The sequence below is a fragment of the Myotis nattereri genome (assembly GCF_964212035.1).
Source record: "Myotis nattereri genome assembly, chromosome: 4".
In the NCBI taxonomy this organism is placed as follows: Eukaryota; Metazoa; Chordata; class Mammalia; order Chiroptera; family Vespertilionidae; genus Myotis; species Myotis nattereri.
Genome location: NC_138079.1, coordinates 46,266,560 through 46,290,375, shown reverse-complemented (window position 1 = coordinate 46,290,375; position 23,816 = coordinate 46,266,560). Strand labels below are relative to the sequence as shown.

Sequence of the window (23,816 nt, the reverse complement as noted above, 5' to 3'; positions counted from 1 at the left end):
AACATAAAGCAGTGTTTGTGTATAGCTTTTCAGAAAGAATACCAAACAAAAAAAGAGCTAACAGTGGCTACTTCTAGAATTTGGGAATAAAAAGCAGAGAATAGGGGTATTTAAAATCCATGTAACAACTCTTAAATCTTTTTTATAATGTGCCTTTGTTTCTTTCAGTGTTAAATATTTGATTAAAATGTAGAGCTAAACAGAGTAAAGTTTTCAGGGATGTGATTCAAAGTGGTAATGGCACAGGATTATAGTAATGTGTTTTCTACTTTATTACCATACTTGGGGCCCAGTGCATGAATTGGAAAGAACTGTGGGCTGTGAGGCTGTGGTGGGCACAGGGGTTGGTCTTGGCCCATTCTCCATGCCCCGCAGCTTTCAGTCCCCTGTCTGCCGGCAGCCCTGCTCCTGCTGCCGCCGCTCCCACGCACTGATGGTGCCGGCCATGCTGGCAACTGCTGATGGCGCAGAGCGATTGGGGCCTGTGCCAGCAGCGGGTGTGAGTGGCGGCGGCTGCCCCGATTGCTGCTCAGGAGCAGGGGGAGGTGGAGAAGTTCTTAGGGGTGACCGGGACCAGCAACCGCTGCTTGTACCCGTTAACAGCGCCAAGTGATTGGGGCCAGCGCTGGGTGCAGGCAGCAGGTGGAAGTGGTGGCTCTGGCGCCGGCTGCGCATGCAAGCAGGGCCATCACCAGCAGCGGGAGCAAGAGATGGCTTCTGACCCTGACCGCCCCTCAGGAGCAGGGGAAGGTAGAAAAGCCCTGAAGGGCGATCAGGGTTGGCAGCCATCACTCGCATACATTGATGACACCGAGTGATCGGGGCAGGTGCTGGGCGCCGGCAGCGGGTGCGAGTGGGGCTGGCACCAGCAGCACGTGTGAGGGCCGTGTGGGACCTCGATGCATGGGAGCAAAGAATTTTTAGTAACCACCAGAGACTTGCCCTGATGACAGTGACCTGCACCTGCCTTGGTCTGGCGCCCCTGCTCACCTGCTCCATCATCCTGCCGCCCAACACACGCCATGTTCCAAGCTCTGCCACCTGCTGCCAACACCTGCCATGTTCTGCGTGCACCTCCTGGTGGTCAGTGCATGTCATAGTGACCAGTTGTTTGGTTGTTTGGTTGTTCCACAGTTCAGTCTATTTTCATATTAGCCTTTTATTATATAGGATTATCTGAACTTTTTGCAGTGACCATACCCTATTTTTGTTTATAGTATTTTCAGCTTTATTGAGGTATAATTGACATATGACATTGTATAAGTTTAAGCTTTACAATGTTTTTATTTGATACCCTTATGTACTGCAAAATGATTTCCACCGTAGCTTTAGCTAATACCTACATCATGTCACACCATTACCACTTTATTAATTTATTAATTTATTTTGGTGAGAACATTTAAGATCTACTCTTTTAGCAACTTTTAAGTATATAACAGAGTAGTATGAACTATAATTACTATGCTTTATGTTAGATTCCCAGGTCTTATTCATCTGATAACCAGGAGTTTGTACTCTTTGACAAACATTTCCCTATTTCCCTCACTCCCAGTCCCTGATAACCACTATTCTAGACTGTTTTTATGCATTGGGCTTTTTTTAGATTCCACATACAAGTAACAGTACGCAGTGATTATATTTCACTGACTTATTTCACTTAGCATAATACCCTTCAAGTTTTATCCTTGTTGCAAATGGAAGTATAATTTTCTCAGAGTGGAATAATATTCATATATATGCCACATCTTTATATGTTCATTCATTGATAGATTGATGGACACTTAGGTAGTTTACATGTCATGGCTATTGTGAATAAAGCTGCAGTGAACATGGGAGTGTAGATATCTCTTTCAGTCCTGTTTCATTTCCTTTGGATCTATATTCAGAAGTAGGATTACTGGATCATATGGTAATTATGTTTTTAAATTTTCAAGGAGCCTCCATACTGTTTTTCAGTGAATGTACTACACGTTACATTCCCACCAACAGTGCAGAAGTCTTTCTTTGCTCTACATCCTTACCAACTGGTGCTTTTTGTCTTTTCTATTCTTTTAATTTTATTACTTTTTAACTTTTTGTCTTTTGATGATAGCCATTCTAACAGGTGTGAGATGATATCGCATCTTGGTTTTGATTTGCACGTACCTGATGATTAGTGATGTGGAGCACCTTTTTATGTACCTGTTGGCTTTTGTATGTCCTCTTTATAAAAATGTCTATTCTGTTTCTCTGCTCATTTTTTTTTTAAAAATGTTTTTATTGATTTCAGAGAGGAAGGGAGAGGGAAAGAGAGAGAGAAACATCAGTGATGAGAGAGAATCATTGAACAGATCGGCTACCAGCAACCCAGGTATATGCCCTGACCAGGAATCAAACCATGACCTCCTGATTCACAGGTTGACACTCAACCACTGAGCAATGCTAGCTGGGCCTCATTTTTAATTGGAGGTTTTGCTTTTTGCTACTGAGTTGCTTGAGTTCTTTTATATATTAGCCCCTAATGAGGCAGATGACTTGCAAGTATTTTCTCCCATTCTGTACGCTGCCTTTTCATTTTGTGTATGGTTTCCTTTGCTGTGCAGAAGCTTTTAAATTTGACATAGTTTAACTGGTTTATTTTTGTTTTGGGCCTTTGCCAAAACAAGAATAAAAGTGCTTGGATCATAGTAGATGCTCAGTAAAACAGAGATGTTATCTCAAAACTTAAAAAAAACTATGTTCAGAGCATCTTTATGTACAATACAGATTGCATCATTAGATTTCAGTCATATCAATGTCTGAAATGCTCACTCTGTTATTTAAAATCTGCATGATCTTATACTTAAGTTTCCAAGAAACCATTTTACTCTCACATTTAAATAGGCTATAATCTCATCTTTGTAGACATAACATGGATTTAGAGGGGATTGATATTTACACAGAGAAAATACATAACTGACTGTTTGCTTCAAGTGTATTTAACAATGGGAAAGAAACCCACAACACGTAGTCATAAGTCACTTAGTCCAGAAGTTGCTCATTACTCCTACTTGTAGCTCTATATTAGTGATTCATTAGAAAGGACAATGAATTATTTCTTACCAAATTATTACTGAAATGAGAGAGAGAGAGAGAGAGAAAGAGAGAGAGAGATAGACATATTTCTGCTTTCTAAGACTTTTTTGCTATAAAGATGTACATTCTGAAATTTTAAAGATTATCATAATTAGAGCATTCCACAGCAAGTTTGTAAAGTGTTTCTTTTATGTGAAAACATTGCTGTGAAAAAGTGAATAAGAAATCATTCACTTTTTACAAAATTTAATCAAGATCTAAATCTTATTTTTTGAAATATGAATTCCATTCCATAAATTAGACAGGTGTCTTAGTTTTTTCTCACTGGAAGAAGCCTATTTTTTTTGTTTTTTATAAGTGTACACGTTGGTGGCATTTACTATATTAAAATGTGGCCCAACCCTCCCCGCTATCTAGCTCTAAAACATTTTCACCCTCCCAAAGAAGACCTTGTGCACATTAAGCAGTCACTCCCCATTCCCTCTTCCCCTGCCTACTTCTTTCTCACCCCCAGCCTCTGGCAACCACTATTCTGCTGTCTGCTTCTGTGGATTTATCTATACTGGACATTACATAGAAATAGAATCATAGATGTGATCTGTTTGACTTCTTTCACTTAGCATATTTTCAAGGTCCATTCACTTGGAGCATGTAACAGTATTTCATTTCTTTTTATGGCTGCTTATGATATCTCTTTGTATGGATATACCATCTTTTGCCTAGTTATTCATCTTTTGATGAACATTTGAGTTATTTCTACCTTTGAGTAGTGCAAATAACGCTGATATAAGTATTTGTGTACAAGTATTTGAATACTTATTATCAATTCTTTTGGGTATAATTCTATGGTTAATGTTTTTATTAAATTGAACTTATTGGGGTGATATTAGTTAATGAAATTATACAGGTTTCAAGTGCACATGAAAAGATAACCCACCGAATGCGAAAACATATTCGCCAATGACACATCTGATAAGAGATTAATATCCAATATTTATAAAGAACTCATAACTCAACACCAAGAAAATACACTATCCAATTAAAAAATGGGCAAAGGACCAGAATAGACACTTCTCCAAAGAGGACATATAGATGACCAACAGATTTTTGAAAAGATGATCAACATCACTGATAATCAGAGAAATACAAATTAAAGCCACAATGAGATATCACCTCACACTTGTCAGAATGGCTATCATCAATAAATCAACAAAAAGTGCTCCCAAAAAAATGTGGAGAAAAGAGGACTCTTGTACATTGTAGATGGAAATGCATATTGGTGTAGCCACTGTGGAAAACAGTATGGAGGTTTCTAAAAAAATATTAAAAAATTGAACTGCCTTATAACTCAGCGATTCCACTTCTAGAAATATATCCAAATAAACCCAAAACACAAATTTGAAAGATTATATGCATATCTGTGTTATTTGTAATAGCCAATATTTGGAAGCAGTGGATGTGTAGATTAAAAAAAAAAAAGAAAAAAGCTGTGGTACCTTTACACAATGGAGTACTACTTGGCTATAAGAAAGAACTATGTTTAATTTTTGTGATTTTTTTTTTTATCCACCCACCAAATGGATAAACAGATACAGTCAGGTTCAGTGGCACAGTTTATAAATGTGTTATGCAGTGCAATGATTGACAACTTTAAACATCCTGGCAATAAGCAATTGAGGCTGCACTTAAATCAGTAAAAGATATCCCTTCAGTTTTTGCATGCTGAAGTGTACAACTGTCATTCTGCTGCTTTAAATTATAAACATTTTAAACAAGATTCAAAATAAAACACAAAGTTAGACTTTGCCATTTCTTTTTTTGGTAATTTTTACATGCCATAGCCTTTCTACCTGAAAAATTATTTGATAAAATGGGTTATATAGGGATTAACAAAGAGACCTTTCTTTTGGTTATTATGATTATCAAGAAATCAAGTTAGCCAACTTGTTTTTGACTAGTTTTCTTTGCAGGTTATTTTTATACTGTGGCCTAGCAGCTTCACATTTAGAAAAGGCAGAATTCACAATGTACGATCTAAATAAGGTAGCATGACACTCCCACAGTGGGACATGGCACCGAATTTTCTTTTCTCTCTGTCACCTGATTGTGTTTATGAAATCAGCGTGAGTTTGTGTTCTTGACAAGAATTGATGGACTAAGTGTTACTATCCTGATCTGCTGCATTACTTACGTATAGCAGCCAAATTCTATCTTAGCTTGTCCTTCCTGTCTACTGCAGAATTGCATGATTCTCTGAAAGAAGTCTTCACTGGGCTTATAGTTTTCTCATAATTATAAAAATGCATAATTTTACAGCATAAAATTAAGTGAGCTAGCTGATGCATTTTTCAAGAATGCTGAAGCTTTCAGGTGTCTCTCCTTTGCTGTGTTGACCCTCACCATATCTATCTGGTAAAACAGCAAACCTGAACCCTGCCTTCTGCTTCCGCAGAACCCTGGCTGTTGCCTTCTAACCAAACACCTAGTTGGGTATATGTTGCCACTATTAATTCTCATCTGCAAACGCAGCTGGGCCCTTATGCTTTCCCTGAATATTTTTTCTGTTCTTTTTCAGGCAGCACCCTTTCTTTCACTGATGGTGCATGTTACCTTCCATCTTCTCAAGCCTCTGTTCCCATCATATTTGTAGCAGCCTATTACACAAAGAAAGCACCAGGTGGGAGTCCCTGATGTGTGTAAGAGCATCTACACACACACAGGCATCCAGGCCCACACTTCCACATATGATGGTCTTCCTGCTCACCCCAAAGGCGATCCTTCCATATGGACCCTGAAGCCCATCTGTCCTAGTTTTTCACATGCCTTGCCCTCTGAGTAGACCCTCTGCACTGTATCTTTAACCCCTTCTTTCAGTAGCTGCTTCCCATCAGCTCCAACACTCTATCAGGCTTCTGCCATTTTAAATGCATTTCCAACCTGTCTGCTAGGCGCTTTTTATTCAGGTAACATTTTATTTGGATAAGGATGCCTATGTGCCAGGCACTTATCTTTGGCACTGGGCAGAAAGTAAGTTAAAATGATTCCAAACTTTAGGGAGCGTTACTGTCTGTTTCTAAATCACCTTTCTAAACACTCGTCTCAGAATTTTTTTTTGTTTTGTTCTTTGATTAAAAAGAACCCAACTCTATGTTAATTCCCCCATCTTCAACCTGAATCTTCCTCCCCAAGTTCAATTCCATAAAACTAACTTCTCACTGACTGTCTCCATGTGGATGTCTGTAGGCACTTCATTCCAAGCATTTTCGTCACCGCCATTTACCACCATCCCCACCGTCCCCTAAATTGTTTCTTAGACCATGTTTTCTTTCAAAATGAAAGGCAGAGCTTTTCATTGAAGTTTGATTTATGAGTGATACCTTTAGTTTTTCTCTTTCCTTGCAAACATCCCATTAGACCTGTAAATTTGTCTCTCAGTATTCCTTTTGGAGTTCACTACTTTCCATTTCCATTGTTAGTAACTTCAGAAAAACCTTCGCCACTTCCTAACTGGTCCGTTACACTGAGATTTGCCTCCTTGTAATCCACTCTTCACTGCAGCAAAGGTGACTTTCCCAATTGTCCAAATCATATCCCTCTCTCTTGATAAACACCCTTAAATGGCTGTCCTTTATACTCAGGAATGCCCAGACTCCTTATGAGTTTATTAGAGGCACTTAATATCCTGGCCTCTGCCTTCTCTTCAGTCTTATCTTTTGCCGTTTATGTTTCCTTTCGTCTCTCTAGCCAACATGAGTATCATCCTGTTTCTTAAACACATGCTCTGGCTCTGTTCCTTGCATCTGCACACACTTTCCTGGAAATGCTGGATCTCTTGTCCCACCTCACTGCCTGGTTGGTTCCACTAGTCCTCTGGTCTTGAATTGGAAGTTACTTGCTTTGAGGCAGATTTCCGACACACAGTTCTGAATTTGGTGCCCGACTCAGACGCTACCTTGTTACCAGACATTTCCTTTTTGGGGCAGACTTGAAATGCATGATAACTACCTGCCAAGCGACTTGTCTTTTGTTAGACACTAGTCTAGAGAATAGGTGATTGTCCATCATGAGCCCCAGAGTTGTGCAGCAGTTATCGCTTTTAATGGCACATAGATGGGCTTCAGTAAATACTAACTAAATGACTAGAGGGATATTCTTCATAGGTAGAAATACTGTAGTCCAAAGGTATGGTTGAATTTTCTGGTAATTTAGAACATTTTATTGATTTATTTTATAGGAATTCAATATATATTGTTAGTATTAAGTAATATCTATTCTATTCTCCCTCATATACCGGGTGCCTTTATTTTCAATTTGCCAATTCCAGCTTCCTGCAAACTATAGTTTCAAAATTCATAGTGTACTAACAAAGCTGGTCAAGTAAATATCTTCCTTCACTTCCGTTCCTGTCAATTGAAGGCAGAAAAATACAAACTTCCTTCCTGTCGTTCTTCCTTCGCCCTTCCTTTATTTCCTTCTTCACCATCTCCTGTTCACTTTCCTTCTACTTTAATAAATTAAAATCTTCAAATGAGCTTTAAGGAAGCGTGGTGGGCTGAGTGCACCCCCAGTGATTCCGGCTTAATTGGATTGGGCATCGGGAACTTGAAAATCTCCCCTGTGGTTGTAATATAGAGCAAAGTTTGAGAACCACTGGGTTAGATCATCTCTAATATCTCTTTCTAGTCTTAAAGCTCTAGATGTTATTATTTTAAGGGACTCTCCAGAGTGTTTTAAAATACAAAATATGCCAAAGGATTTTCTTTTAAAATGCAGAGCCCAAAGTATTTTTTTCTTTTTATGTGGTTAACTAGGTTTGATTGAAGCTGGGTGTTAAAGATGTAAAATTCAGATAGTCAACACTTAACAATTGTTGCTGATTTTCTTCTAATTCTTTTTATCCTAGTATTCCCTTAGCATTTAAAAAGTTATCTTTGTAAAAAACTTATTTAAAATGAAAAAATGTTTTTAGAAATTGTGCGATAAACCACTGGCTAACAGCTGAGAGGCATCCTGCTTTAAGTTTGCATTAACATGACTCTGAATCAAAGTTTCTTTGTTCATTCATTAGATTTGTTTGTTCCATGGCTGAATATAATCATTGGAGGCCCTTTGAACACCAAGTATAGAATTTGATGATCTTTTTTACAAGTATCACTAGTGATATTACAATAAAATGGCAGACCCATCCTGTCAATGCAGAGAAACTATTAGCATTTTAAATTGCCTTCTCTACTCCAAGTTGCAGGATCGTCTGAAATACAACTAGAATTTACTATTGCTCACTTGTACCAGAATTGGCTGATTTTTCCAACTACTTAACTCTGTTTACAGGATGGTTCAAATTCTAATTCATGCAATTGTAGACAAAGCTTTTATTTTATTTTGATTTTAAATGAAATGATAGGCATATAGCTGCCAAGTTCAATGGGAGAGCAGTTAAACTGAAAATGAGGTTGTAATATACAGACCTGCATTGCCATGGTGCAGAACATGAATTTAAATGGTCTCTGTGTTTTTTTGTTTGCCACATATAAATACATATTATAATATCCTTCGCATTTAGTTGTGGAGATGTTGAAGAATTAATATCTTCTGTTAGTGATATACATGTTTGATTGACATGTTACCACCTTTTCTTTTGTTTTTAATTTTACATTGGTATATGAAGTTTTTTTCTAGAAATGGAGATAGAGCAGACATGAGGGCACAGAAATATTTTAGGTTGACTTCTAGCATTGTTGAAGTGACAGAATGTGAGAAGGCATATATCCACCCAAAAAATTAGTGACATATTTACATTATTATGTAAATATATGAATAGCTTAGCATCTAAATATATTCATATGTAAAAGATGTCAATAAATAACTATGTAGTCACATTAACCTGTAAATATAATCATATATTTCCAGTAGATGTTTGATCCCTATTGAGAATAAGCTTAGCAGAAATCTCCTTGATTATCAGGAGGACAGAGAATCAAATGTGGGGCTTTAAATTAGAAATTGGTTCCTACTAAAATTGTGTTGCCAACAAAAACCTTTAGTGACTTTCTGTTACTGTGTTCCAGATACACTAGGCTCCGTTCTGTTTCTTGAATTCACCATTCTCTTGCCTGTTGCTAGGGCCACACACTTGCTGTTCCCTCTGTCTCGAAGGCTCTTCCTTAGGTTTCAACATGACTGCCTCCTATTCATCTTTTGGGTTTCAGCTCAAGTGGCTCCTCCTCAGAGAAGACTTCTTTGACTGTCTTTCTTAAATAGCTAGTTTTATTTACTGCTTTTTCTCATCATCCCTGGCCTCCCAAAAGCTTTTATTACAGTGGGAAATACTTTGCTTATTTATTTGTAACTTTTCATTATGCAGTCCCTTCATTGTAATATAAATTCTAAGAGTACAAGAACCTTCCGTGCCTTTGTTCAGGCCGTATCCCTGATGTCTAATGTGCTTCCTAAAGTATCAATACGTGCTGAATGGATCAGTGATTCTCTAATCTGGGAATTGGACATAGGCACTAACATATAAAAAAGACCGAACACATAAACCATTGAGAGCTGAAATATCGATGAGAGAAATAGCTCTTCTGTCCACCCAATTCCCAGAGTTGTGACAACATAGAACTTTCTCCTGTACCTGGCATTAGAGGTTGCATAGCTGTATACTGAGCTCACAGAAAAAACACAAAGTCAAGCATAAGGATACAGATTTTAGAGGGTTTTATTATTATTATTATTATTATTATTATTATTATTATTATTTTGTTTTGCTGATCTTCTGCAGTGCTACAGGGTATATTATAGATTTTGCTGTCTAGGCCAAAAGATCATGGATTATAAATTGATAATGAAGTGAAACAAGACCCTGAATCACCTTGAACAGGAGGTAACTGGCAAAAAGTGGTGTGCCAGTGAGAAAAGTGAATTAGACACTGAACACAGACAGGAAGGTCCCAGTCCAGGCAGAGCTAAAGAGTGGTGGTGGGGGGTGGGGGTGGGGGTGGGGAGAGCAGGCAAAATAGGAAGTTAAATTTAGCCTGCAATGATTTCTTGCCCCTGGGAAAAATAATTGCTTCATTCTATTGCCAAAAGGTAAATCGGCATCAGCTTAATTTGCCTGTCTGCCATAAACTGCAGATGGAATCATAAAATACAGTTAGATTCAAATTAAACACATCTGTCCTAATCTAAAGCAGGTGAGGCCAGCCAGCCAGGAAGCATCAAATATAACACTGCACACAGATTATAATGTGCAGAGCTGTATTTTAGGAGCCTGCCGACAGTAAAATAAAGAATCATGAAATCCTGTATTGTCCTATTTTTCTTTATTGAGCCCACCTCATACTACTGGTTGCCATCTTAGTTTTAAAAGTCTCTACCAAGACATCCACTGGGAAACAAACAAACAGAACAAATACACTGATTTGAGGTCCAGGAGTCTGATTACATTTGATCAGGATTGTTACCTGATTCTCAGTTTCATTGAAGTGACAGGGAATCAGAAGTCCCTACAGTGCATGTTAATTGTACTTGAAATTCCAGCCAGAAAAGATTTATTTCTACTTAAGGTATCAGCCTTCTTCTGTACCATAATGGCTGTGCAGAGAAAATAATCGGTGTGTAACTTAACCAAACCAGGGCCATTTTGAGAGTGAACGGGCGACTGTGGCACCCATGGCAGTGCCTGGCTCCCATCTCCCTTTCAGAAAAGGAGGAATGCAGTCAGCTCCCCGTCGTCCTGTGGCACTTTCAGGGCCCCACTTGAGCTGGAGAGCTCCATTGTACCTGGACCACCTCCAGCCAGGGTTTGAATATGGGGAGGGCACTAATGCCTGGCCACTTCTGCCTTGGAGGAATTCCTCTATGATCTTTGCTCAGGAGCTCTCCCTGTGGACTGGCTAAGACTTGTCATGTCTGCCTTAGGGACTCGGGCTCACCCGCTCACTGTTCCTTGTAACAACCCCCACGCCCATTTCTTTGCACAGATGTTACACCTGCGTCACCAGATGAAGACTGCGTGCCCGTCTCTGCTTCCACCTCATTTTATCTTTCACAGGCCTTGCTTCTCAGTTAACTTCTTGTACTCTCAACTTTGTCTCAGCACTTCATGGAGAAGCCATCTGACACAGTACTATTAATAATGAGGGATAGGGAGGCAGATTTAAAGCATGCCTGTAATTCTAATTATGTCTGATAGGCTTCTGTTGTCTACCCTCTATGTATCCAAGGCTAAAACATTGTTTTCTGTTGACATTGTCCATCTAACACAGGTATACATGGGGCCTTTATTAATTTCAGGCAGACCTCGGCGTACTAGACCCTCAGTGAATAGACTGAATATTTATCCTGGAATGGAAAGGGCCTAGCACTGAATTCCTTTTTTGTCTTTCTTTCTTTCTTTCTTTCTTTCTTTCTTTCTTTCTTTCTTTCTTTCTTTCTTTCTTTCTTCCTTCCTTCCTTCCTTCCTTCCTTCCTTCCTTCCTTCCTTCCTTCCTTCCTTCCTTTCTCTCTCTCTCTCCCTCCCTCCTCCCCTCCCTCCCTCTCTCCCTTCCTCCCTTCCTCCCTTCCTCCCTCCCTTCCTCCCTTCCTCCCTTCCTCCCTTCCTCCCTCCCTCCCTTCCTTCCTTCCTTCTTTCCTTCCTTTCTTCCTTCCTTTAAAGTATTACAAATAGTAGTACATATGTCTCCTTTTCCCCCCATTGACCTCCCTCTGGCCTCGACTACCCCTGGCACATGCCCTCACCGCCCCCCCCCCCCCGCCATGCCTGTGTCCATTGGTTATGCTTAAATGCATGCATACAAGTCTTTTGGTTGATCTCTTACCCCCCCCCCAACTTTCCTCTGCCTTCCTGCTGTAGTTTGACAGTCTGTTCGATGATCCTTTGTCTCTGTATGATGTTCTTTATATTCCACAAATGAGACCATGTGATATTTATCTTTCTCTGACTGGCTTATTTCACTTAGCATAATGCTCTCCATTTCCATCCATGCTGTTGCAAATGGTAAGAGTTCCTTCTTTTTTACAGCTATGTAGTAGAAAACAGTATGGCGTTTTCTCAAAAAATTAAAAATGGAACTGCCATTTGACCCAGTAATACCACTCACTTCTAGGAATATATCCCAAGGAAACAGAAACACCCATCAGAAAGGTGCACCCCTATGTTCTTTTCATTCTTTTTTTTTTAAATGAATCTTCCTTCTTTTCTTTACTTATTTGTTGGTGTTCCCAAGGACCTCTCCCCTCCTCCTTTTACCTCTCTGCTCCCCTCTCCTCTCCTGTTCTGCACTCCCTTCAAAGTCTCTCCCTGAAATATAATTTCCACATTCATACTTAACAATTCATGTGCTGAAAACCTTTCCAATCGTATATCTGCTTAATTAATAGCTTTATGGACATTTTTATTTTCGATATCCCACAGACTTCTCAAACACAATAATTCCTTTAAACTGAAACCTAATATATTTTCTTATAAAAGATGGCCACTCAGTCATCCAGGAAGGAGCTCTAGAAATCAGTCAAACCGGATTTCTTGCTCTCCCTCAACCCTCACATTAATTTGGTCACAATGTCATCTTTTTATATATATATATATATATATTATTTATTTTTTTACAGAGAGGAAGGGAGAGGGCTAGAGAGTTAGAAATATCGATGAGAGAGAAACATCGATCAGCTGCCTCCTGCACACTCCCTACTGGGTATGTGCCTGCAACCAAGGTACATGCCCCTGACCGGAATCGAACCTGGGACCCTTGAGTCTGCAGGCCGACGCTCTATCCATTGAGCCAAACCGGTTAGGGCACAATGTCATCTTGATTCTACCTTGTACATCATTTTTGTCAAATCTATTCTTTTCTATCTTTCAAAAAAGTGCTAGGTAAATATCAATAGTGAGGATAAATGAATTTTTACAAGTATATAGTTTCTTAGAAATAAGTGAACATAAGCAAAAAGAACAAAAAGTACGAGGATGAGAAAAAATAGGTCAGCTCAACAGCAGCTGGAATCCACAAGATATAATTAGAGGTAAACAGATCATCCTGTCTCATTTTGACCACAGAAGCATTATATGACTGGCATACACACCTGGTAGAAAATCCGTTAGATTAAGTATTATCACCTTGAAAGGGCAACAGAGTAACAAGAAAGTTTTCTTCGGACACCAAAACTACCCATAATGATGGGATAATCAAAGGAACCAGACAGTATAGCTTCACGTGGCCCTTGGGATAGCTGGACTGTAAGATCACATCAGTGAACAAACTATGCAGGAACTTGGCTGTAGGAGTGAGAGGGGTCAGAATGAGAGGTTCTTGATTTTGGATAAGTCGATACATACAGAGAGGATGCTTGAGAACCTCTAGGACTCTGTTCATGCCTTGCCTTTCTCCTGGAGACATTGCCTCTGTCAGTGTAAATAAAGCAATAGAAACAACTTCAGCATGCCTCGATCTGGTGCAACAGCAGATCTAGTCTGGGGGATGTAGAATTCCTCTTCACTTGTATGTAGTATTTACAATACACAAAATTTTGACTCACGTCTCATCAAAAAATGTTCCCTCATTCATAGTCATCTCCATTCAGTGCACAGAGTTAGGAGATGGTAGTGTTATTCGTCTGACTGTACAAAGCTGTGCTGCTTTGTTCACACCAAAGGCAGAGAGACATGGTTTCACTTTAAATTGGGTAGTTCAGTCTTCTAGAAAATTTCAATGCTAATTTCTTTGCTCTAGATTAATTATCTGGGGGGAGGGATGGTACTGATTTGGGAGAATTGCTCTCAGCCTTGACTCCTTCATCTGACCCAACACAATGCTGCTGTAGTCATCATTCTAAAACACAAATTTGACTACTTGCTTTGTCATGCATTAAGTTCTTTTATGATTTTTCCACTGCTTAATGGTGAACTTAAAAATTTTGGCCCAAATAAGCCTTTTGAGCTTATTTCTCTCTATTGCTCACATAAAACTATCCTCTAATTGTGGGGGCCTACTTAGAAGGTCCTGGAATGAACCATGATGTTTTCCCTTTGTGTATGTAATTCCTGTTGCCTGGAATGTTGGCCATGCACCTCCTCTGCCATATCACCTGATAGCACTGCATATTTTTAGAAGTCTCCATTGACCCTACAATTTGGATCATGTACACTAATCACAACTCTTGTCACTGTGCTGATTTTTTTATCTCCCCTGGTAAGCTCTGTACTTCTTCATGGTAAAGTCTGTCTTTAGTTCTGTATGTCCAACTTACCTAAGTGCCTACCGTAAAATAGGTACTCAAGGAATAAAAGAATAGATGGACAAATGAATGGACAAAGGAGGGTTAGCTGAGTGACTGAGCTAGCTAGAAATATAAAAGGTAGAAAGAAAGTATATTGAAGTATCTTTACCAGTTGTCAACCTTCCCATTCAACTGTACTCTATAGAATTCTGCCATGATAGTCTTCTTAAAATATAGATGTGCTCATGTCAAAACTTTAATATACATGTAACAATATCCATTGGCTCTTCATCTTATAAATTACATTGGTCTCTTTTTAATCTTTTCTGATCTGACCTATTTACACTTTCTCGGCTATTCCTAAACAAATACTCCATGATCCAGCCCTCCTAAAGTTGGCAGTGTTCTCAAAACATATTAATTCATTTATTCACTTATTTCATGACTCTTTTCTAATATCTGCTTCAGTGCTAATGTAGTATTTTTACATATTATCTAGTATAGCTAATGACTTGCTTTATAAATTTGACAATAATCTTAACCTCCATTTTCATTTTTCTATAATTTTAAAGTGGCTAGCTGAGAAAAGAGATGAAATAATTCAAGGGAAAACTCCTATCTATAATAATGAAAGTGTAATATGCTAATTAGACTGGACATCCTTCCAGACAAACTTCCGGACAAAGCCAGGCAGCAAGGGAAGCCCGGGTCCCAGGTGCCAGTGGCTGGAGGGAACTCCAGGTCCAGGATGCTGGAGGGAAGCCTGAATCCTGGATGCCAGAGGGAAGCTGTTGCCAGCAGCCGGGGGAAGGATAGCCTACTCTTGCACAAATTTTGTGCATCGGGCCTCTAGTAGGGAATAAAGTTCTTAACAAATGTAAAGTGTTATGGAGTTGGAGTCAGATGCATTTTTAACTTTTAAAAAGCCTTATTCTCTGCTCTAGCTGGTTTGGCTCAGTGGATAGAGCGTTGGTCTGCAGACTGAAGGATCCTGAGTTCGATTATGGTCAAGGGCACATAGGCTCGTTCCCCAGTAGGAGGCATGCAGGAGGCAGCTGATCAATGATTCTCTCTCATCATTGATGTTTCTATCTCTCCATCTCCCTTCCTCTCTGAAATCAATAAAAATATATTTAAAAATAAAATAAAATAAATAAAAAGCCTTATTCTCTTAATCTAGGAGGTGGTACTTTCACCTAGCAAGGTCCCCTAAACACTGTACAGGCTTTTCTGATTCTGATTCACATGCTCTCTGTGCAATAAAGCCACACCATGGCTGTCTGAAGCCTGTTTTCATTTGAGATTGTCTGGCTTGGGTCTGCCAGACAGCTCAGGGATAATATCCGTCAGATTTCTAGAAACCCTTTGAATTACCTGAGAGAGTCTTTCAAGTTGCATCGGAATTATCTGAAATGTTTTCACAAAGAATCTTATAGCCATAGCCTTGCTTTGATACTTATGTTGAAGCCATGTCTTTCTGACCAAGCCTTGGACTTGATTTTTTACTTGTTTGAGAGGCCAGGTTTTGAGAAAGAGCTTTAGTTTCTACCACAAGTTCTGGTCCCTCCATATTACTTTTCTGTACCTTCAGACCCGTCAGTCCTTCATTTAGCACGCCTCTTATAGTGCCTTCTCCAATGAGACTGCTGAGAGCCAGCTGACACTTCCACATTCTGCCTGGAAATCTCATTGCTTGTATACAAAGTTCATTAGGTGCATTTTCCACCACGGACGTTTCCTCAGGTGGCAGCTTCTCTCTACATAACAGGGATAGCCATTTTTCTAGCTTCCGAGAGCCGTTCTCTCAGTGCCTTTCCACATTGCATTTGCTACCCAGTTCCAGGCCAAGGGCACATAGTTTAGGTCTTTGTTATGGCACAACTTATTTCTAGGTATCTTCTCTCTTATCCTGACACGTTTAACTTACCTCTTTCCAGTAAGCTAGCCTGAATTTATTCTCAAAACATGGTAGGGTGCCAAGAGAGGGAGTGGAAATACTCAAGAGCGTTTTCTGAACTCTGCTGGCTTCAAATCTGCTAGCTTTCTGCTAGCCAAGGCAAGTCACAGGAACAAGCCCAGAGTCTAGGATCCAGCAATAAACCCACCCATTTAATGAGGGGAATTGGAAAGTTACAGAGCAACGTATGTGGATATTGATAGGTTATTTATTGGCGTAATTAATAAACCAGTCTACCATACATATTTCAGTTAATCTTTAGCAAATTAGATAGTATTTCATTTGCATGTAATGAAGGAACTCGAAACTAAATTAATTGCTTTTACTGTGCAATTCAGTATGAGTTGTTTGAATTATAAATGTTAATATTTGCTATGTTACACACCATCTTCCTTAAAAGCACATGGTTTCAAATGGGTCTTGTGTACATTATCTGTAGATCTGAATTGTATGGTGACTTTACCAGAGGAAGATGAGAGGGGTATGTGAAATAGTGCATTTCAGTACTAAGACAAAAATAAAAAAGTGAAAGTTTGTTTCTTTATTCCTCAGGTGATATTTGTGATCCCAATCCATGTGAAAATGGGGGCATCTGCTTGTCAGGCTTGTCTGAAGATTCCTTTACCTGTGAGTGCCTGGACGGCTTCACAGATCCCAACTGTTCTAGTGTTGTGGAGGTTGGTAAGTGCAAGATTTACGCATTTCAGTAGTTATTATCTTTGTTTCCATGAGTGGCTGACAAAGTTGGCTGTGGTGCATTGTAGGTATCCTATATAATAAAGAGGTAATATGCAAACTGACCATCACACCCTCACAAGATGGCTGCCTACGACTAGGCTGGCAGGGGGGTTAGTGAGGGATGACTAAATGACTGAGCAGCAGGCTGCATGGGTGACCAGACCAGCAGGGGGGCCGTGAGGGGTGACTAGGCCAGCAGGGCAGTTAGGGGCAACCAGACAGGCAGGCAGGTGAGTGATTAGGAGCCAGTGGTCCAGGACTGTGAGAGGAATGTCCGACTGCTGGTTTAGGCCCGATCTCCCGGACATCATCCGAGGGGTCCGGATTGGAGAGGGTGCAGCTGGGCTGAGGGGACCCCCCTCCCCCTGTGCACGAATTTCGTATAAGATTGCTCTAGTTCTGTATAAGATTGCTGTATATTGCTAATTAGTTACTCCTTTGTAGGACTCTCAATTTTATCATTTCCATTTTATATTTAAATTATATTTTATTGGTGTTCTTAATAAGTACTTTTAGTACATGTTAATGGTTAACACTACTTTAAAGGCACTACAAGTCCTACTGGAATATGATAAATTTATTATCTCTCCAATATTAATATATATTTATTCACATTTATATTCGCAATAGAAAATCATGCTTAAGTCAATTTATTCAAATTCAATAGTCACTCTAAATAAAACAGAACTTATTTTAGCAACTGATAATATTATCAGTATTTTGTAGCTGTTCTAATTTTTACTTTTCTAACACTATAACTATATGAAAGAAGCCAATATTCTAGCTACATTATTCTTCACAGTCCTCTCAAAAAATTGCTTTACAGATACTAAATAGTCATTGATCATATTTCAAAATGTGTGGGTTTTTTTCATCTGTGAAGTACTTCATTGACATGTATAATTATGAATTCAGGGTAACTTCCATAACTTCAAAATAGTTCCTCATTAAGAAAATAGCTGTGCTTTAAATAATTTACCACTAAGTAAACTTGTATAGAGACTTTTCTCTCTGGTTAAAGATAATACCATGATTTAGTTTGATAGATTTCAATGTTTCTTTCAGCTCAATACCAAGAAGCATAAGAAGGGTCTATATCTGATTTATATAGGAAAACCAAACATGTTTTTCATTAAAGTTCTGTCAACTAGCATAAACCTTGGGAAACTTGGAGATTTCTATAACTTCTGAAAAATAGTTTTGAAGCAGAAAAGTAATAGCATCTATAAGAATCATCTTTATGCATAGTAGGAGGTCAATCTTTATTGGTTCAATGAATGAAAGGATCCTATCTAATAAAGAGGGAATATGCTAATTTACCCTCACACTGTTGCAAAGATGGTGGCGCCCACAGACAATAAGGAGGGAATATGCTAATTGAATTCCATGCCCTCAAAGATGGCGGTGCCCACAGCCACGAGATGGCGGCACCCAGTCCCTTCAGCCCACTGGGGCACCTGCCTCCAAAGTCTCCATCCCCTCAGCCCCCAGCTGCCCAGGGCCGGCATGAGGTGCAGGCAATCCTTGGCTGTCGGCTGCTCAGCCACCCAGGGCCCGCCCAAGGTGCAGGCCAGCCTTGGATGGTGGCTGCTCAGCCACCCAGGGCTGCTTGAGGCTCAGGTAACCAGGGCCGGCCGAGGCTTGTGCTGCCGGCAGTGGCAGCAACAGAGGCATGATGGGGGTGTCACCTTCCCTTGATCACCAGGTTGCCTCCTGCCTATGAGGGCTCCTGGACTGTGAAAGGGGGTTAGGCCAGGCTGAGGGACCCCCCTCCAGTGCATGAATTTTCATGCACCAGGCCTCTAGTAATTAAAACCATTAACTTCTGTTTTTGGCCACTAGTTATTAGATTTTAATATGCTTTATTTTTTAAATGCCTTTTTATATTACATTAGTATGAATGTATTAAATCTAAAAAAGTTAATTATATATGACTGCTGAAAAGTACCTTGTACATTAATTCATTTCAAAGATAAATCTTTTACAAGGTTTATATTAAGTTGCTCTTTTTTAAGTGGGTTTGATACAGTGCCATAGAACTTAAACTGTTGTAACCACTTTAACCCAGTCTCCAAATATATACAGTGAGTTTTAGAGTTTAATCTGAGAATCATATCCTTAAAAAAGTATATTGCTCTGAAGAAAATTATAGACATAAATATTTCTAATAGGAATATATAAATAAAATAAAAATGTATTTAGTTAAGCCCACTAACCCCAGATATGGCAGTGTCTTCAATTTGTAGTATATAATGCTCTTGTTGCTACTGTGAAAGAGTCAAATCTACAGTTGAAGAAGCAAATGTATTTAATTAATTTTTTAAAAAAGTATCTTCATACAATTTTAAAAATAAATACTTGAATACTTTTGGCCATATTTTTAAACAATAATTCCATATTTACCATTTTATCAGCAGAATGATAGTATTAGCAGCAACAATTTAAAAATTAAACACACTATATTAGTCCATGTACTTCAGTGAGACTTTGGGAATCAAATGCTTACAGAATTTTTATTCAGATTTGTTATTATAAGTACCTCTGAAATAGGGCAGTTATACTTTATTATCTTAAGCAATACATTTTTTGTGATATGTTTCAAGCAACCTCACTTTTCCATGAGGTCTACTTAGGAGTTCTTGGAAAAAATACATCCAGCTTTTATTTGCTTTACCATTTAGCATAGTGTATTTGTTATGCCAATTGGTTTTATAAGATTAAAATAATATAAAACAAATGCCCTTAAAGTTTAAAATGTCTATAGTTTCTTAAATACAACTTTGCTATTTTGTGAAATAATATTTTTAAAGGACGAGAGAATAGTTTAAAAAAAACATATTTTTTCAGGTTAGATGGTTCTTTGGAACAGATATGTTACCTTATTTGCATTTCTACTACCCCTTTCTCAGCTCCATATTTTACTACATAGAATAAGGTCATACTAAAAATTTATTGAATAAAAACAAAAACAATGCCTTTGATATCTAACCAACTTTAGATTTTTTTCATATCTTAAAAATCAATGAAACAAAATAAAGGAAACTTTAGATTATTGAAGATTATCCTGTCATTTTAGTTTTAAAAATCTACTTCTTTTTGTTGTTGTTGTTTCCCTACTGTTAGGTAGCACCAGTGCAGAAAGCACAGTGTACTACAATTTTATTTCTTTTAAATACAAAAGTTATATGTATTTTAATGTAAGATATTAAAAGACAAAAGTTAGAGCTGTCACTATTGCTGTATTTTTACTTTCACATTAATCTCCCAAAGATGGAGGAGTATCTAAGGTTTTTCTGACCTTTTAAACCATATGAATTTTGTGATTATATGAAGTTCTAAATCTTCTTGTTTTTAATTTCTAAAGGATAGAAATAAATGTGTCTGTATTTGTTTGGAAAGTTGTGTTGTGATCCTAATTTAAAATTATTTTTACTTTGTTCATTCTGTAGTCAAACATATACTTACTTTATTATTGTACATTTGGAAAGGAAAATTTCAAATACATGCTATTATTAGAGGTAAAAACTGCTGTTTGATTTTACCTCAAACCTCATTATTTTGCAGTGTCCTTGTTTTAAGTTCTTGATGCTACTTACTTCAAAAGAGATTCTCATCCCATTTTGTACTTTAATTCTTCCCTCTCAAAGCATCGAGTGTCAGATAACTACAAAACACTTAACCACATCTCCAATCAATCCTCACCTCACTTACATTTGCATTGTACGTGGGAAGCTTGGGAATGTTGACTTGCTCAGATTTGTGAACTTTATTTGCTAGACAACATTACTTTTCTTTGAATTAATTCTTGATCTGTCTGTATATTCCAATATCCATCTTTTACCTCTCTCAGTTTCCGTTTCTCTCCTCTCTCTGTCTCTTTCTTGACCACACACATCTCCCTTATACAGACCTATCTCCCAATCTCAATGTTCTCAGCTTCTTAGTGTTATTAAGACTCACTTCTGATATTTATAAAAGGCAATAGGAAGACATGTCTCAGAGAAAAGGGAAGTAAAACACCTACTACACACCTTCAGATTTGAAGACATATGCTAGATTAACCAGTATTTGCACAGATGTACACATGATGCTAACTCATTCTCTAGGGGTCTTGTACACAGCAACCATGAGCTTAAGCCCCAAATTATTTTCTAATTATCTCCTCACATTCCTGGTTAATTCTGTGTACTTTGGAGCCAAATGCTGACACATTTATTTCATATTTATTTCCATTGCTAGTGAATATTCTAGAGTACACATATAAAAATATTTGGAATTATTAAATTTTTCAAGTTTCATGACATAATTCTCTAATAAACTAATGATAAATATAATATTTTACAACACAAATACATAATATATTAAAGTAACCAAAGAGAACAAAATAAGTGGTTGTAAGTCTAGTAAACTAATGATAAATATAAACTTTTACAATGTAAATACATATTATATTAATGCAACCGTAGAGAACAAAATAAGTGATTTGACTTAAAAAAATAAATCTTAGCTTTTATTGATTCTTAAATATATATTGAGTACCTACTGAGTTACCTAAATGGTAGAATGCAACGGTAAGCAATTTTACAGAAATTGCTGTCTAGCTAGGAAAACAGAGAAATAAATAAATAGATAAAGATGATGGGTGTTGTGATAGGAGAAGTATATGGAGCCATAAGAATGTAAACCAGGTGTCATATCTTAAGCGAGGTGTCAGAAAATGCATGCCTACCTGAAAAAATTATATCTTGAGATAATTCTTAAAGATAATTTCAGTCTAACAGACAGAAAGCTAAACATATTCAAGACAGAGGATATAATTCTTAGAAAAGCCAGGAGATAAGAAAAGTCATAATTCCATGAGCTGAAAGAAATTCAGTGTGGCTAGAGCTTAAAAGGGAGAGACATGGAGGCAGCAATGAATTTGCAGATGGTGATGATGGCAGATTCTGCAGCCTTGCAATTGTTTTTAAGGAATTTGGACTTATGCTGAGAACAATGTACTTTAAGAAGATCACTTTCTTTGCCACATGGAGGTGGCGGGGGCAGGGGCGGGGCGGGGGGGGGGGAAGGGCAGGATAGAACAGATTAAGGCAGGGAGACAATTAAAAGGCTACTGTGGAAGAACAAGTTAGACATGATGTTCTTGGCCTGGATCAGTGTTGTAACAAAGGGAATAGAAAGGAAAGAGTCAATAGATATTTAAAGGAAATAGATAATTACTGGTAACTTATGGGTTAATTGACTAGAAGGAGTTTGGAGAAAGTATAAAGTAAAGAAGAAACAATATCAGTTTCTGACCTGAGCAACTCTGCCATTTACTCAGCTAGTGCAAATTTAGGATACACTGAATTGGGAACCAGAAAATGAAATGATTATTTCACATATTGGGTTCAAGGAACTAGCTAGATATTAGGTAAGAAGCCAGACATAGATTTTTAAGTTACAATTATACAGATATTTATCAATGCTGGGGAAATGTATGGATCTTCCCAGAAGCACAAGAACTTCTAAAAAAGATGAGAAGACCCAGAAATGGAAATTGGTAAGAGGTTCATCAATAATTAAGGAGTAGGTAGAGAAAGTTAAATCTATAGAGGAGACTGAGATAGAGTGGTCGGGGAGATAGAAGAGAAACCAGGAAAGTGTGGTACCCCAAAAGTTAAGGATAAACAGTATTTCAAGAAATGAGTGGTCAGCAGTGTCAAATACTATGAAGTTAATCAAAATAACATTTACATTGATTACATGTGACTTATGGATGATATTGCCAAGGTCAGTTTTGTTGGACTTTTGGAGAAAGAACTTGATTGTGGCATATGGAAGAATTGGAGTAAGATTTTAAAAGGTGGCTAGGAATACAGGAGAAATTCATCAACTTGACAAAGAATGCCTACAAGAATCTTTGACTAAAATCGTACTTAATGGTAAGAAACTCGTTTTTCCCCTTGGATCTAAAACAAGACAAGGATCCTCCCTCTCACTGCTCTATTTCAACATTGTACTGGAAATACTAGCTAATGCACTAAGATAAGAAAAGGAAATAAAAGGTTTACAGATTGGGAAGCAATAAATAAAATAGTCTGTTCACAGATGACATGCCCACCCCTGTGGAAAGAAATCCTGATGTATCAACCAAAAAAACTGGGAACGAATAAGCAATTTTAGCAAGGTTTTAGGATGCAAAATTGATATACAAAACTTAATCATTTTCCTCTATACCAGTAATGAACAAGTAGAGTTTTAAAATACCTTAGGAGAAGCATAGAGGAGTTTAGGGTAGTGAAAATAGTCTATATGATATTATAATGATGGATCCAGGTCATTATATATTGTCCAGACCCATACAATATACACACCAAGAGTGAACCCTAGTGTAAACTACGGATTTTAGACAATTTTGATGTGTTAATGTAGGTTTATCAGTTGTAAGAAACGGTGGAGAGTGTTGATAATGGGGGAGGTTATGCCTATGTGGGGTGAGGGACTATGTGGGAAATCTCTATACCTTCCTCTATTTTGCTGTGAACTTAAAACTGTGCTGAAGAATTTATTTAATTTAAAAATGGCTCTAATATCTCAGAGGAAAGGGGGCAGGAAGAGATTAATCAAAGAATTTATATACATATATATATAACCCGTGGACACGGACAGTAGTGTGGTAAAGGCCTGGGGGTGGAATTGGATGGATGGAGGGATCAATGGAGGACATTTGGCCTGGCCAGTGTAGCTCAGTGGTTTAGCATTGACCTATGAAACAGGAGGTCAGGGTTTGATTCCGGTCAGGACACATGCCCCATTTACAGGCTCAATCCCTAGAGGGGACGTGCAGGAAGCAGCCAATCTATGATCCTCT

At 38.2% G+C, this 23,816-nt stretch overlaps 1 protein-coding gene across 2 annotated transcripts in view; it reads left to right on the top strand.

Moving 5' to 3' along the window:
• EDIL3 (EGF like repeats and discoidin domains 3) overlaps nucleotides 1-23,816 on the top strand; it is a 410,871-nt gene that overhangs the window by 115,581 nt on the left and 271,474 nt on the right. For both annotated transcript variants that reach the window (XM_081090558.1, XM_081090559.1), the window contains exon 2: nucleotides 16,778-16,906. In XM_081090558.1, the coding sequence (XP_080946684.1) occupies nucleotides 16,778-16,906 (129 nt within the window). The remainder of the gene's footprint in view (nucleotides 1-16,777; nucleotides 16,907-23,816) is intronic.